The 17,555-nt window shown below is 37.7% G+C and overlaps 1 protein-coding gene across 2 annotated transcripts in view; it reads left to right on the forward strand.

The window, feature by feature from the left end:
- The first annotated feature begins 1,391 nt into the window (after positions 1–1,391).
- LOC115216676 (diamine acetyltransferase 1) overlaps positions 1,392–17,555 on the forward strand; it is a 119,288-nt gene continuing 103,124 nt past the window's right edge. Inside the window, exon 1 of one of the 2 annotated variants that reach the window (XM_029786181.2) lies at positions 1,392–2,072. Coding sequence is in view for 1 of the 2 variants with exons in the window: in XM_029786180.2 (XP_029642040.1) it covers positions 1,998–2,072 (75 nt within the window). In the remaining variant the exon portion in view is untranslated. The remainder of the gene's footprint in view (positions 2,073–17,555) is intronic. The other variant, XM_029786180.2, reaches the window with a different exon arrangement.

Genomic DNA, 17,555 nt, shown 5'->3' on the forward strand with positions numbered 1-17,555 from the left:
TACGACCGATGGAATAGGTCCCCCACCCTAAGAATTGCTGGCCTTGTACCAAAATTTGGCAGAACTAATATTATCATTAATATTTTTATGTATATTTTAAGAAATCACCATTTTCGTACACGCAAATTTAATATTTAACACGTTGTTTATAATTATGCGAGAGCTAATTAATTTTAGGAGCACGGTTAAGTAAAGAGTAAGTAACAATAGTTTATGGTTTATGAATATAATTGTCTGTGAATAATTTTCGATAAATGAAATAATAAATAAATAAATAAAAAATTGCCCCTCGTCGGAATTTGAACGCAGAACGTTAAGAACCATAGAACACACTACCGTATGATAAATTTGTCCGACGTTCAGTCTTCTTTAATCCATACGTCTTTCTTGTGACACTAATAGTTCCAAATTTTGGCACAAGGCCAAGCAGAAGAACGAAGTAGGTTAATCGATACGACTGACCTCAGTACTATACTGGTACTTAATCATATGGACCCTTGAGGGTTGAAAGACAAAGTTGACCTCGGCGGGAATTTAGTGTGATAATAATGATTAGCAACATAGAATAATGAGAAATATGTTGAAGGAGGAGCGAAGGTTGAGGAGTAAAGCATGTTTCTGAAGCCGAAGGTATTTGCCGATATCATCGAACTTCAGGGGTAAAAAAAAAAGCTACATCATTTTATAATTAATTTACAGATATATTTATACACTTACGATGAAAATGTTATTGTTTAAAAAATTATATTTAAAAAGCAAAGGTTTATGACATGTCGTTTAATGAATTATTTATTTACTACTTTAGAAAGACAAAAAATATAAATTTTAGTTGTTTTTTTTTTAATATTGATCACTGCATCGTGTCGAACTTTTTACAATATTGATTTTAGCGGGACCAGCAGCTGAAAAATAAGCGCTGGTAATGTGTATTCAATTAGATATATAAATGTCTTTGAATTTCGACTTAAAAGAGCACTTTTGTGTATAATGAAGAAAACCGCAACACCAAAGACCCTCCCCCACGTACTCGTACAGACGTGCGTATGCATGTGTGCTACGTGCTTGTGTGCGCGTGTATTTATTAAACAAAATATGTATGTACTCATGTATGTGTGTGTATATAAATGCGATGTTTATAAAAGACACAGACAAAAAAAAAAAGAGAAATACACAGACAGGCAGACGGATAGATAGTTAGATAGATAGATAGATAGATAGATAATGAACAGAAATAAACGACAGAGAAATGAAGAAGAAGAAGAAAGCAGCTGAAATTATTATGGGGGTCATTAAATATAGCACATGACCCTGGCCCGGTTTTGTGAAATTTTCACATTTTGGTTCGTTTTCAAATATTGAAAAATCGCAAACGGAAAGAGGATCATGCTCTGAGAGAAATGATGACAGGAGAATTTAGTTAAATGAGTAAATGACAGTCGAAAAGAAGGGAGAGATAACGATAGTGATGGTGACAGAAAGCTTGAAACAGAGAAGAAAACAGAGCGATAAGTAAGTAGGCAGAAAAGAAAGAAGAGATTTAAGGGGGAATAAGAAAGATAAAATGAGAGAGGGGTAACGAAAATAATGAGAATGAGAGATTGAGTGAGGAAAAAGGGAGGGCAACGAGAGATATATGAAGTGAAGGAAAAGTGAAGGGCTTGAGAGCAAGAGAGGAAAAAGACAGAGGAAATAAGAAAAGGGGAGATCGGGAGAGGAAGGAATAAAGAGAAGGAAGAGTAGGGGGTAACAGACAGGGAGAGAAAGAGGAGGAATTGGAAACGAAAAGTAGAAAGATTTGGTAGAGAAAGAGCTGGAGGGAAAGGTAAAGAGTTAGGGAGTGAGCGAGAGGAGTAAGAGAAAAGATAGAGAGATAGAGGAAGTGAAGCAAGGAAAAAGAAGGAAAAGGCGAAAGAAAGAAAGAAATAGTTGTATAAATACGCTTGACATAGAAGTTCTCTGAGAAAAAATATTACAATTCGTCGTCTTGTTTCCACAGTATGGCTACCACACGGAAATTTACGGTCCGGGAGGGCAGGAGTTCCGACTGCGAACAAATATATCATTTGATTAAGGTAAACGTGACCTTTCTTTTCAATACATACATATTTGTGCGCGTATATATATATATATATATATATATATGTATAATGCTGTGGCTAGTACTGATGAGCTTCCTAACGGGAAACAATAAATTAAGAAGCGCAAGCTAATTTCGCGAAAAACACATGATGTGTTAGTTTTTTTTCCTATCTGTATAAACAGTGGGTTACGTTTCAGGCTTTATATGTACACACACATCTACGTATATATTTATACACATACATAAAAATATGTGTACAAAGCGTTCAGTGGTATTTACAATTATATTTATTTCATTTCTGTATCCTTAAATTTACTGTGCATGTTTGCATATTTCGGAATAATTCATCTATCTATCTATCTGCACCTTCAACCTTCCAAATGCGCTTGTTTATATAAGTATATATGTGTATGTATACTGTGTGCATGTTTATGTATGTTTATATAATACATTGTTTACTGCGAGTACACATTTTTAGTGTCAGATGACCCAGTTTCGATTCTTCGCAGCAACACGATGTGAGCATCACATCTTCAGTGTTCTTTTAGAAGATTATTATTATTATTATTATTATTCAAATTCCTCCGAGGTCGATTATACCTTTCATCCTTTCGGGGTCGATAAAATAAATACCAGTTGAGCACTGGAGTCGATGTAATGGACTAGTCTCCTGCCCCCAAAATTTCAGGCCTTGTGCCTAGAGTAGAATTATTATTATCGTTATTCAGACGATGAGTTTTATTGTTAGCTTCTGGCTCTCTGCGTTCTGAGTTCAAATTTTACCGAAGTCAACTTCGCCTTTCATCCTTTCGTAGTCGATAAAATAATTGCTGGTCAAGTAATGTGACCGAGGGAAGCGACTTGCACCACTCCCGCAAAATTGCTAGCTTTGTACCAAAATTAAACAGAAATATTTTTATTATTAATAATTGTGTGTATATTTTAAGAAACCACTACTTTCGTACACACATTCAAATTTAATATTTAACACTTTCTTTATAATTATGCGCGAACTAATTAATTTTAGGAGCAAGGTGAATTAAAAGGCTTAGTAGAAACTATGTAATAAAGGTTTGTGGTAGCCTTGTATTATTTCAAAAGATAAATGAATATAAATTGTCTGTGAATAATTTGCACTAAAGTAACGAAGTTTTAACAATTTAGTTATAATAATAATTTTTCATATATACTTGTTTCCCATGCTACGATAAGCGCACGCATCTATACACATTTTCTCATACATACACGCAGTCTGTACTTACATTCATGCACACATATATATTTGCATATTTGAATGGGTATTCATGTGTTTGTGCATATTACACATCTCGCACACGTTTTTCTCTCTCTCTTTCTTTCTCTTTCTCTCTCTCACGTGGTGTGTGTGTGTGTGTATGTAATTGTATGTGTGTGTGCGTGTATGCAGTTTATAATAAACATTCTTGATTTTAATAAAAATGACGAATTTGCGACACGTTCTCTCTAACCACCACTATTACTACCACCGATACCATTCTTCCTGCTGCTTCTATTCTAATTCTTCTAAGCAACCAACACTAATAATGGTATTTTCTAGCATTGATATTTTCGGTCATTGTTAAAATTATCCCCTATCTACATTTGGTTTTTTGCTGTAAACAACAATGTTAAAATCTTCAGATCGTACGTATATAATCATGTGCTCTTACACTGCAGGTCGGTGCCCGATCAAGCAGACACCCATAAAGACACCAGCGTTAATGATACTGTCTTCTGTGCTGACACAGTCTATCTAGGATTACATTATGCAATTTCCTTAAAAAAATAAACAGTTACATAAACTAACGGGCTATTTAAGGAAGATTTTGCTGCTATTTTTAGTGGTTCGAGTAAGCGAACATATCGATGGTTATAGAACAAAGTGTGACTGGAATGGTTCCAATATATTTATTCGTGTTTCGAGATTGGCATAACTTCTTCTCAATGTAACACAGCTTGTTCAGCGATGTTTTCCTGTTCGAATTTCGTATTTTTCTATCGGTTTGTTGTCCGCCAGTCTAGTTGTTCCAGTATGGAGGTACTAACATTTTCATTACCACCACCACCATCATCATCATGCTGCTTTCTGATGTGTTTTTGATGCACCACTTCTTATTCTTCTTCCTGCTTATCTGATCTGAGATTTCTGCCTCCAAGCCGGTTGGTGATGGCTTTTCAATGAAGCATCACCACTTCGCCGACAACGACGGAATACACATGACAAATTATGCAGTGTTTCTGCCGCCTGTCTGACAGTAGTCAGCTGCTTGCACGCTGTTCCCTTTTAATAACAAGGAAAGAGGAGAATCGATATTGTTAAAGTTTCTGATCCCTTCTCTACCTTGACTGTTGTTAAGCACCATGTCAACTTAGAATCGAACATATTTTATGATCAAAGCCATTCCAGTTGCGACAATCCCGTATATTTAAAGGATATCTAAAACTGCAAAACCACATTACTTAACGTGTTTTTGGCCCGCATCTTTTCCTTTTTATATAACATGGTAGGGTGTAATTTGCGGCAGATTTATCGGATGATATTTCTAGCAATGCGTGCGACTACATATGTGCGCTGTCGTTGACTCCAAATAGTCAAGCAAGCGGCTCTGAAAGTGCTATCACCCTAAATGGTCAATGCACTTAAGAATTATTTAAACTTGGATACATAGTTATGAAACTGCATGGTATAAATTTAATGTAAGAATTTATTCAATGTCTCCTGGTTTATATCTTTTTTTAATACCTGTATCACATATCGCAAAATGGTAAAATTAGATATTTTGCGAATTCTCAACAATTTTTAAGCATTTTCGAAATTAATACTATGTAGTATGGATGCGTGCGCGCATATCTATACCTTTATAAAACACACATGCGTGTGTATCTATAAATATGTGTACACACACACACAAGATATGGTGGAAATGTATATATAAAAAATAATATACGCATAATATATCCATCTTTCTATGTATATATAATATACGCATAATATATATACATACACACACACTCACACACACACACACATACAATAATTATACACTTTAGAACAATATAATTATAATAATAATAACACCTGTAATAATAATGATACAATATATGTAATGATAATGTAATTAAGTTACTAAATGATAATCTCAACATAATAATTATACATTAATAACGCACACACAATTTAGAAATATATATATATATATATATATATATATTCTACTATAGGCACAAGGCCACCTAAAATTTTGTAGCAGGGACTAGTCAATTACATCAACCCCAGTGCTCGACTGGTGCTTATTTTATCAACCCTGAAAGGATGAAAGGTAAAGTTGACTGCAGTGGAATTTGAACTTAGAATGTTAAGATGGGTGAAATGCCACTAAGCATTTTGTCTAGCACACTAATGATTCTACCAGCTCACCACCTTGAATATATTCCTAATTCTAAAAGCTTCTTTATTCACCTTATACCTGCAAGTTGACCTTGTTACATTATAATTATTTACAAACCATACTAATAAAATTACATCTCACACAAACATCAACTCTATGGAAATGACAATGAGCTTAAATATATATTATTGTAGTTGAGCATATCAAAGCAAAAGTCAGGGAAAAAAAATTACTGGGCTTTTAGAAACAAGCTTAGACATAATGATAGAAAGAAATCCAGTTTAACACAGCCAGGGAAGTACCCTCATCAGCCGCCAGACAGATATCATTGTAATTTTGACACCAAAGGCATCATCATTATAATAATATATACAATGTATGAAAATATGTATATATACTCATACTTAATCAATTGATATATAGGTCGTCGTCAACTTATGACCTATCTGACTTACAACTGATTGACTTTATGACAATTGGCATGCCAGCTCCCAGCAGCAATAGTAAAATAGTCCAGTTGAAATCTAATGGTTTAAAATTTCATAGAAATTAATCCATCTATGTGTATGGATATATGTCAGCTAACAAACGCTTCCCCTAGGTTTGGTTATCTATCACCACTGTGTTGGATAAATATCCTGTCGCAGAGACATCAAGGTAACCTCGTATTTGTTTATAAGACGACTGCTTGAGACTCCGGAATTTTTGACTAATGCCAGTATAATAGTATAATACAGAATGCTGTGTGTGACTTTTACCTGAGAATGTACCTTAGGAATGTAAAAATATGAAACAAAGCTATGTAGGCCAAATCGACTTATGACCAGTTAATCAGAACCAATTGTGGTCGTAAGTCAATGACAACCTGTCATCATCGTTTAACGTCTGTTTTCCATGCTAGCATGGGGTGGACGGTTCGACCAGGGTCTGGGAAGCCAGGAGGCTGCACCAGGCTCCAGTCTGATCTGGCAGTGTTTCTACTGCTGGATGCCCTTCCTAACACCAACCACTCTGAGTGTTGTGGGTGCTTTTTACATGCTACTGGCACAGGTGCCAGGCGAGGCTGGCAACGGCCACGATCGGTTGGTGCTTTTTACATGCCACCAGCACAGAAGTCAGTCAAGGCAGCGCTGACATCAACCACATTCGGATGGTGCTTTTTACGTGCCACCGGCACAGGTATCACAACTACAATTTCCATTTGATTTTTTGATACTATAGGCATAAGGCATGAAACTTTTTAAGGGACAGCTGGGCTAGTTGATGACATCAACCCTGACAGGATGAAAGGTAAAGTTGACCTCAGTAGTATTTGAACTCTGGGTGTAAGACTAGCTACCCTTGGGAGCTCTTCTATGCTGATGACCTTTTTATTGGTACCAGAATTAGAGAAGAAATTTCAGGTATGGAACCAAGGTCTGGAATCAAAGGAACTTAGAGTGAATTTAGCAAAGACCAAAGTATTAGTAAGTAGGAAAACAGATAAGTCACAGATCCCTTTGGGGAGATGGCCCTGCTCAATATGTAGAAAAGGTGTCAGGAGAAACTCCATAAGGTGTATTCAGTGCAAGCTATGGACACATAAGCAGTGCAGCCGTATCACTGGACAACTAATGGAGAAGGTAGTATTTACATGTGGCATATGTGCAGGTACAGAGAGCTACTACCTCTGTTAGTAATGAAGGGCCTTTCCCTCAGAGCGAAACGTAGATTGTATGATGCTTGTGTACAAACAGCTATGCTGCTTGGCAGTGAGACATGGGCTGTGATTTCTGAGAATATGTGAAGATTTGGAAGAAATGAAACCAGTATGTTTTACTGGATGGGTAATGTCAGTGTGCATATACTACAGGGTGTAAGTGATTTGAGAGAAAAACTGGGTAGCATGAAATGTATTGTGCTGGTATGTGTATGAATGGAGACAGTTGCATCAAGAGATGCTGATCTCTAATTGTAGAAGGAATATGTGGAAGGGGTAGACCCAGGAATACATGGGACGAGGTGGTGAGAAAGAATCTATAGACATTGGGATTCACAGAGGGAATGATAGGAGACTGAGACTCCAGGCAATTTGCTGTGCTTGAAAAGATATGTCAAGCTAAATAAAAGCGTGGTTGCCCCGCAACCCTCTCCAGCTGAGCATCCCTAATCTTGAGAGCCTGTAAGTGCTGGTGCTGCTGTTGCTGTTGAGCGAATGGTCTTCATCCCAGAGCTCGCAAGATGGGAGAAGTCCGAAACATGGTCCTTTGCCGAAGAGAAAGCGGGGTCAACCCCCGACACCAAGAGCATCGACGGATGGATGAATGCGCATCCAAGCTCAGTGGTTGCATAGGAAGTCGGGGACAAGAAACAGGAAAAAAGAGTGAGAGAAAGTTGGGGCGAAAGAGTACAACAGGGGTCACCACAACCCCCTGCTGGAGCCTCGTGGAGCTTTTAGGTGTTTTCGCTCAATAAACACACACAACACCCGGTCTGGGAATCAAAACCACGATCCTCCAACTGCATATCCACTGCCCTAACCACTGGGCCATTGCGCCTCCTGCTGGTGCTGCGTAAAAGCACCCAGTACACTCTGTAAAGTGGTTAGTGTTAGGTAGGGTATCCAGCCATAGAAACCATGCAAAAAAAGGGAGGGAACCTGAACAGCACTTTGGCTGGTCAGCTCCTGTCAAACTCCCCAACCCATGCCAGCACGGAAAACAGATGTTAAATGATGAGGATATACATGTGTTTGTGCATGTGTGTATCTATATGTATTTTCTCAAGAATTTAGTCAACTCAAGGAGCTTTAGTATAAAACACTTGTCTGAAAAGTTATGAAGAAAACTTCTTTATCCCGTAGCCTCGCCTGCACTCATTTATCTGTCTTTTTCTTGTTTTGAGTTCAAATTTTCCTCGAATCAGTTTTGGCACTGTTCTTGATACTAATCAGAAATAGCTCCACAATCCACAACATATATACTATATCTATTTTAAAAAAAAAAACTTTGATCAAATAGGTGCAGGAGTGGCTGTGTGGTAAGTAGCTTGTTTACCAACCACATGGTTCCGGGTTCAGCCTCACTGCGTGGCACCTTGGGCAAGTGTCTTCTACTATAGCCTCGGGCCGACCAAAGCCTTGTGAGTGGATTTGGTAGGCAGAAACTGAAAGAAGCCTGTCGTATATATGAATATATATATATATATATGTGTGTGTGTGTCTGTGTTTGTTCCCCTAGCATTGCTTAACAACCGATGCTGGTGTGTTTACGTCCCTGTTACTTAGCGGTTCGGCAAAAGAGACCGATAGAATAAGTACTGGGCTTACAAAGAATAAGTCCTGGGGTCGAGTTGCTTGACTAAAGGCGGTGCTCCAGCATGGCCGCAGTCAAATGACTGAAACAAGTAAAAGAGTAAAAGAATGATTAATATTAGATATTAGCACACTTGATCATAAACCAAGAAATTTTATTTTCTATTAAAATAAAACTGGCAATCTGTCAGTTACAATGACATGTGTTCCAGGTGATCCATGGCTCAGTAGTCAGAGCATCAAGCTCACAATCACAAGGTAGTGAGTTTGATTCCTGGATTGGGCTGTGTGTTGTGTTCTTGAACAAGACCCTACTTTTTCATGTTGCTCCAGTTCACTCAGCTGTAGAAATGAGCTGAGATGTCACTGGTGCCAAGCTGTATTGGCCTTTGCCTTTCCCTTGGATAACATTGGTGACATGGAGAGGGGAAACTGGTATTCATGGACAACTGTTAGTCTTCCATAAACAACCTTGCCCAGACTTGTGCCTTGGAGGTGCAATCTCATGGTCATCTATGACCAAAGGGGTCTTTATGATCAATGGAATAGCATGCTCATGAAATTAATGTACAAGTAGCTGAGCACTCCACAGACATACATACCCTTAACCTTTTTGTTACCATACTTCTGTTGAGATGCTCTGTGTTTCTTTCAATTACTTTAAATATTACAAAGTATTTAGTAAAATAACTTAGTTATCATTAAGCTAGTGTTAGGAGCATAAATTTTGACTAAGGTTTGGTGGAAGATTTTAATTCAAAACTTATGAAAACAAGACATTTGTACTCAGAGCCAGAGCTCGTTTCAGCCGGGTTAGTAACGAAAGGGTTAATGTAGTTCTCAGAGGGATTTGGTGCAACACCAAAAGTGACAAGGCCGGCCCTTTTGAATTACAGGTACAACTTGTTTTTTCCAGCTGAGTGAACTGGAGTAACGTAAAATATAGTGTCTTGCTCAAGGGCAAAATGCACTGCCAAGAATCGAACTCACAACCTTATGATCAGTGGTCAAATACCCTAACCACTAAGCCATGTGCCTTCATAAATATTACAATAATTAGTAATGAAATTGTTTTAATTCTATGTCAACCATGACTGAGTAGACTGTTGAAGAAATGTCATCCAACGATGACCATCACCTCTTTTATTCAAACACAGCATTACAAGCTTGGAATTATCCAATATGTTTGGGTTTTTGTTTTCTTTTTAATGGCAGAATCAGATTTGAGGTAGATTTGGTTGCTGTTTCTAGAAGACCATGTGACTATATTGCCGACTGGTATAGTGGTGTTGACAGGTATATACTTTGGTCATTTCAAATGATTACAGCTTTTCCTTATAAATCTGTGAAAGGTCATTCTGCCAATGAATATACACACACTAGTAGAAATTCACTTCTTTAAATAATTGATCTGTAAAAGTTTTCTGTTATACATCTGTAGCCTTCTCAGTGAGTTTTCTGCATCTGTCACTTTTTATTTATGTGGAGTTATCAATTATGGTGTGTATAGGTGCAGGTGTTGATCAGTAATAAGCCACATGTTTTACTTCTTAATGAGTCATTTAATTCATATTGCCTTTACTAGAGACAAAGAAGGCTGAGCCCAGACTGACTGACAGACTCAATACTTTATGATCATTTCTACTATAGGCACAAAACCTGTATTTTGTGGGGATTGGGGACAATTGATCGCATCAACCCCAGTATTCAACTGGTACTTGATTTATCGACCCCTGAATGGATGAAAGGCAAAGTTCACCTCAACAGAATTTGAACTCGGAACCTAAAGACAGGCAAAGTACCACTAAGCATTTTGCTCGACATGCTAACGATTCTGCCAGCTTGCCACCTTAGACTTGATACTTTAAAAAAGAGGTGACAACCCACCAAAACAGAGGTTCCTGATGCCACAATATGTAACCAGGTGTGCCTCAAAAATATCGAAAATTAATATCTAAAAAAAATGTCAAAAATAGAAACTGAAATTCAAAATTTTGCAATCTGTGTATCATACTTAAAGCAGATACATTACAGAAAGCCAAATTAACTTCTGTATTTGTCCAGAGGAGATAATACCTAACAACTGTTTTCCATGTTGGCATGGGTTGGACAGTTTGACCGGAGCTGGTAAGGCCAGTACCAGGCTCCATTGTCTCTTCTGGTGTGGTTTCTACAGCTGGATGCCCTTCCTAACACCAACCACTTCACATAGTGTACTGGGTGCTTTTTAACATGGCACCAACATAAGTGTTTTTATGTGGTACCAGTATCAATTCTGCTGTAGTACACAAAAATATATCAGAAGCAGATGAAAGACATCCACTAGAATTGGTACTGTATATCCATAGGGAATATTATCTCCAACCAAATGCTACACTTAATCTGGCTTTCCATGCTGTATCTGCATTAAGTATGTTACACTGATGCCTGTTTTAAACCAATACTGCTTCTGTTGCACATCATGAATCAAAATATAAATTTTTGTTATGATACAAAATATCAACTGTAAGCTGTATATGATGAAATTGGGGTACATGTATATCATGTGTCCAAACATAGAAAGCATTGCCAAAATCTTTAAGCATGTGTCTCTCTTTGATAATTGTGCTTCCATTTAATAATTCTCCATACCTTAACCCTTTTGTTACCATTATTTATGTTTTTTTACTTGTTTCAATCATTTGACTGGTCATGCTGGAGTACTGCCTCGAAGGTTTTTTAGTCAAACAATTTGACCCCGGGACCTATTGGTTTAGCAAAAGAGACCAATAGAATAAGCACTAGGCTTTAAAAACAATGTTATGGGGACATAAATACGCCAACACCAGTTGTCAAGTGATGATGGGGGAACGGACACAAAGACACACACATAAATATATACATATATATATATATATATATATATATATATATGATGGGATTCTTTCAGTTTCCATCTACCAAATCCACTTACAAGGCTTTGGTTGGCTCAAGGCTATAGTAGAAGACATTTGCCCAAGCTGCCATCTGAAACACATTGTCTTGCTTTCAATTAATTTTCAAAGATGCAAAAGTTAGTAATATGACTCAGTCTTTATTAAGCCAGTGTTTGAAACATAAATTAACAATAAATTTTGACAGAAGAAGGTTTTAATTTACATAACCTTCAAACAGTATATTTGTACTACAGCATCAAGGGTATCTCAGGTGTGTTGGTATCAAAAGTGTTAACCCTTTTACAACCATTTTTCTGATAAAACACATTCCCTTTCTTTCAATTAATTTTAAAATGAATGAAAAATTTGATAGAATAACTTTGTCCTTATTAACCCTTTAGCATGTAGATTTCTTTGTCAAATGTTTTGCTTATTTATTACCTCCACCTTAGCAAAGGTAGAGGTATTGTTTTCAGTTGTGTTTGTTTGCTTATCCGTGGACAAGATATCTCAAGAACCACTGGATGGATTTGGATGAAACTTTCAGGGATGTTTGGCCTTGTGACTGGCACAAACTGATTAGATTTTGGGATCGATCTGGTACCAGACAAGGATTCTGGATTATTTTTCTTGTTTTTTTTTTCACTTAATTTTTGAGAGCGGTCAAGTTCATTCTTAGTATTATCATCTGTGAGAGCAGTTGAGTTTATTTCAGATATTCTCATTTTAAAAATCATCTCTGGCTAATCGTTGAAAGGATGTTGGTGTTGCTTTGGCAGAGGTTTGCACTCTCTGAGTGCGCTTGTTCACATTGTTTTGAATTAATCATGCATAATCTCTTAACTTCGAGATTTTGGTGATCTGATTGTTTATTTTTAAAATGGCATTGTAGGGTACATGTGAGAAGCCAGAATGGCTAGTTTGAACATAAAACCGGTAGAATGCTTGGGCCACATATGGCTGATTTATATGCTAAACAAGTTGGTTTTATAAACTTAAATCAATAGGAAATTTTGATGGAAGACGGTTTAAATTTACAACACTTTTGAATGGCAAGTTTGCATTGTGGGCCCATGGGTGGTTTCAGATAGGTTGATGTCAAAATAGTTAAATTATATTTATAGGCTGAGATATATTCTTTTATTTGTTTCAGTCATCTGACTGTGGCCATCCTGGAGCACCGCCTCTAGTCAAACAAACAAATCAACCCCAGGACTTCTTCTTTGTAAGCCTAGTACTTGTTCTATGGGTCTCTTTTGCCAAACTGCTAAGTTACGGGGATGTGAACACACCAACATCGGTTGTCAAGCGATGGTGGGGACAATCACACACACACACACACACACACACATACAACGAGCTTTTTTCTGTTTCCGTCTACCAAAGCTACTCACAAGCCCAAGGCTACAGTAGAAGATACTTGCCCAAGGTGCTGTGCAGTGGGACTGAACCCAGAACCATATGGTTAGTAAGCAAGCTACTTACCACACAGCCACTCCTGCGCCTATGTAAATACTTTTTTAGCACAAATTTATTACTCTACAAACAAAATGTAACAACATACTTTTGCTTGCTTTAAGTGCAATATGATATTTACCACTGCACTAACTCATGGAAAATTATAGATATTATCAGAGGGTCACAGTATTATTTAAATAATAGTAGGCTAACTGACTCTATAGTATTTCGTTTTGGGCCTTTTGCATTTTGAGTTCAGATATTGTTGAGTAGTGGTATTTCATCTGCTGCTACGTTCTGAGTTCAAATTCTGCTGAGGTCAACTTTGCCTTTCATCTTTTCAGGGTCAATAAATTAAGTACCAGTTGTGTACTGGGATTCAATGCAATCAACTTAATCCCTTCCCCTAAATTTGAAGTCGTGTACTTCCAGTAGAAAAGATTATTGGCATCTAATGGTGAGCCGCTAGAATTGTTAGTATGCCAAATAAATTCCTTAGTGACATACATTTTGTCTTGCTTTGTGTTCTAAGTTCAAATCCTGCTGAAGTCAGCTTTACCTTTTATCCTTCTCATCATTCATCATTTAATGTCTGCTTTCCATGCTAGCATGGGTTGAACGAATGACTGAGGGCTGGCGAACCAGATGGCTGCACCAGGCTTCAATCTTGATCTGGCAGGGTTTCTACAGCTGGATGCTCTTCTTAATGCCAACCACTCCAAGAATGTAGTGGGTGCTTTTACATGCTACCAGCACAGAGGCCAGATAGCCGCTCTGGCAACGATCATTCTCGGATGGTGCTCTTTAAGGCGGCTCAATAAAATAGAGTACTAATCAAGCACTAGGGGTCAATATAGTTAACTTTTCCCCTCACACTACAAGTTCAGGCTTTGCAGTTATTAGAAACAATTACTATTAATCCTGTAATTATCGTTTGCATGCTGGACGACATTTCGCTTAACAACATTTCCTTTGTCTTTTTGTTCTGAGCTCAAATTCTGCCATGGCCTGCGGTCAATGATATAATTGCTAGTTGAATACTGGGGCTGATGTAATCAACTAGATCTCCCCCACTCAAATTTCAGGCTTTGTACCCTATATACTCTTTTACTCCTTTACTTGTTTCAGTCATTTGACTGCAGCCATACTGGAGCACCACCTTTAGTCGAACTAATCAACTCCAGGACTTACTCTTTGTAAGACTAGTATTTATTCTATCGGTCTTTTATGCCGAACCAGTAAGTTACGTGGATGTGAACACACCAACATCGGTTGTCAAGCGATGGAGGGGGACACACACAGACACACAAATACATACATATATATCTGTGTTTTCCATTCGTCTGTGTATTTAGCATTTGTTGAATGTTTATTTATGACATTTAAAAACAAATACAGGGATTGGACCAAATAATGAAACCCCTTAAAATTTCAAACAAATTTATTTTAATGTGTGACAGGACCGCCTTTGGCAGTAATTACAGCTTGAATTCTATGAGGTATAGACTCTCACAAAGTTTAATTGTTTCCAAAGGAAATTTTGTCTATTCTTCAGCTAAAACAGTCTCCAGTTCTTGTAGTGATGATGGTGGAGGATATCCACTACTTACTTGTGTTCCTAAAATGCACCACAAATGTTCAATAATATTGAGATCTGAGGACTTTGGTGGTCAGATAAGATGTTCAACTTCGCTAGAATGTTCCTCATGCCATTCAGTAACAACTTTAGCTGTGTGAATTGGTGCATTATCATCTTGAAAGATTGCATTTCCCTCCGGAAACAGTTCTGCAACCATAGGATGAATTTGGTCAGATAAAATGCTTAAATAGTCTTGACTATTAATTCTGCCATGAAGGGAAACCATTGGGCCAGCAGATTTTCAAAATATAACCCCCCCAGATCATCAGAGATCCTCCTCCATGTTTGACAGTTGGAAGAAGGCAGTCTGGGTCAAATGCTTCTTTTGGCTGTCTCCACACACGTACTCAGCTGCTGGTCAGAATTAAGGTAAAGGATGACTCATCCGATAAAATAACATTCTTCCACAGTTCTAGGGACCAATTCTGTAAGTTTTTATTCCACTCTAAATGCTTTGCAACGTTTGTTTTTGAAAGCAGTGGTTTTCTGATTGCAGCCCTCCCGTGAAATCTGGCTTTGTGCAGCTCCCAGCAAACAGTTTTGTGGAAACTGGGTTCTCGAGGTGGTCATTAAGCCCTGCGGTAATTTGGGGAGCTGTACTTTTGTGATCCTTTCTAACAATTCACGTAAGAGTCCAACAGTCCTTATCTGAAAGTTTTGGTTTTCTTCCAGAGTTTTGATTCGATGAGGAGGTTTTTCCCTCTTTCTCAAAGGCTGTCATTGCTTTTGAGACAGTACTTCTTGATACACCAAACATTTTGGCTGTTTTCATTATGCGATCGCCTGTCATACAAGCACCAACAATTTGACCTCTTTGAATGTCCGATAGATATGTCATTTTTATGAATTTTAATTACCTTTTTCTGATGATATCTGAAAAGAAACAGCAATTTTAGCAAACCATATTTAGCGACACTAATAATAAATCAAAAAACATAAAAATAAACAAGCATTTGACAGTTTTATAGATATTTCAAAATTATTATGCTAGGTGTTTCCAACCCATATATATATATATATATATATATATATACACACACACACACACACACACACACACAGCTATGTCATATTCTGTTTGTTGTCTTTTTATTTAATCCTGGAAATATATATATATATGATGGGCTTCTTTCACTTTCTGTCTATCAAATCCACTCATAAGGCTTTGGTCAGCCTGAGTCTATAGCAGAAGACACTTGCTTAAGGTGCAACGCAAGCAATGGGACTGAACCTGGAACCATGTGGTTGGAAAGCAAGCTTCTTACCACACAGCCACTGCTGCACTTATAGTAGAAAAAAATTATTACTGCTGTAATTATTATTGGAGGATCATTAGTGTATTAGACAAAATGCCTTGCAGTATTTCTTCTGACTCAATATGTCCTGAGTTCAAATTCCTTTGAGGTCAGCTTTGCCTTTCATCCTTTCAGATTGATAAAATAAAATACCAGACCAATACTGAGGTCAATGTAATGAACTTACCCTCTACCCCTATAAGTGGTGAGCCGGCAGAAGCATTAGAACAGTGGCTCCCAACCCTTTTATTTAAATGAGTTTTCCCACAGACCCCTTTTAATCTGCTTATCTTTATGTATATATATATATATATATATAATGTGTGTGTGTGTGTATATATATATGAGACCTATTGAGTCAAGTACATCAAAATAAATATCAAATGGAAATTGTAGTTGTGATACCTGTACCGGTGGCATGTAAAAAGCACCATTTGAACGTGGCTGATGCCAGCGCTGCCTTGACTGGCTTCTGTGCCGGTGGCACGTAATAAGCACCAACCGATCGTGGCCGCTACCAGCCTCTGGTGGCACGTAAAAAGCACCCACTGCACTCATGGAGTGGTTGGCGTTAGGAAGGGCATCCAGCTGTAGAAACACTGCCAGATCAGACTGGAGTCTGGTGCAGCCCACTGGCTTCCCAGAACCTGGCTGAACCATCCAACCCATGCTAGCATGGAAAACGGATGTTAAACGATGATGATGATGATATATATATGAAATTTTGAATTTAGTTGACGGACCACCAGCGGTCCACGGACCCCGGATTTGGAACTACTGCATTAGAACATGAGATAAAATGCATAACAATATTTCTCTTGACTCATCACATTGCTTTTCAACCTGTCAGAATTGATAAAATAAAGTACCAGTCAAGTACTGCAGTTGATACAATCAACTTGGCCACTCCCCTCATAATTGTTGTCTTTTTGCCAACAAGAAAAAAAAAAAAAATTATCATTATCAGCATTTTTAAAAGTGCAAACTGGCAGAATCGTTAGCATACCAGGCTAAATGTTTACTGATTTTTTTTCTGTCAGTCTTTACATTCTAAGTTCAAATTCTGCCGGGGTTGGCTTTGCTTTTCATCCTTTCAGGGTTGATGAAATACGTATCATTTGTGTACTGGGGTTGATGTAATCGATTGTCCCCTTCCCCCAAAAATTTCAGACCTTGTGCCTATAATAGAAAGGATTATTATTAGCATTTTCACTTAAGCCAAAACTAAGCCTTTGGATAGGTTTGTATCAGATTCCTTGTTCTTACGATCACTAACATTCCAGCCAGGACCATCCGGTTTTAGTATTTATTTTTTTATGTAACAGGTGCAGGCAGAGTTGTGTGGTTAAGAAGTTTGCTTGTCAACCACATGATTTTGGGTTCAATCCCACACTGCATGGCACCATGGGCAAGTGTCTTCATCTATGGCCCTGGACCAACAATTATCATACAATGTCAGAACAAAAACT

The sequence above is a fragment of the Octopus sinensis genome, linkage group LG10, assembly GCF_006345805.1.
Source record: "Octopus sinensis linkage group LG10, ASM634580v1, whole genome shotgun sequence".
NCBI classification, from domain to species: domain Eukaryota; kingdom Metazoa; phylum Mollusca; class Cephalopoda; order Octopoda; family Octopodidae; genus Octopus; species Octopus sinensis.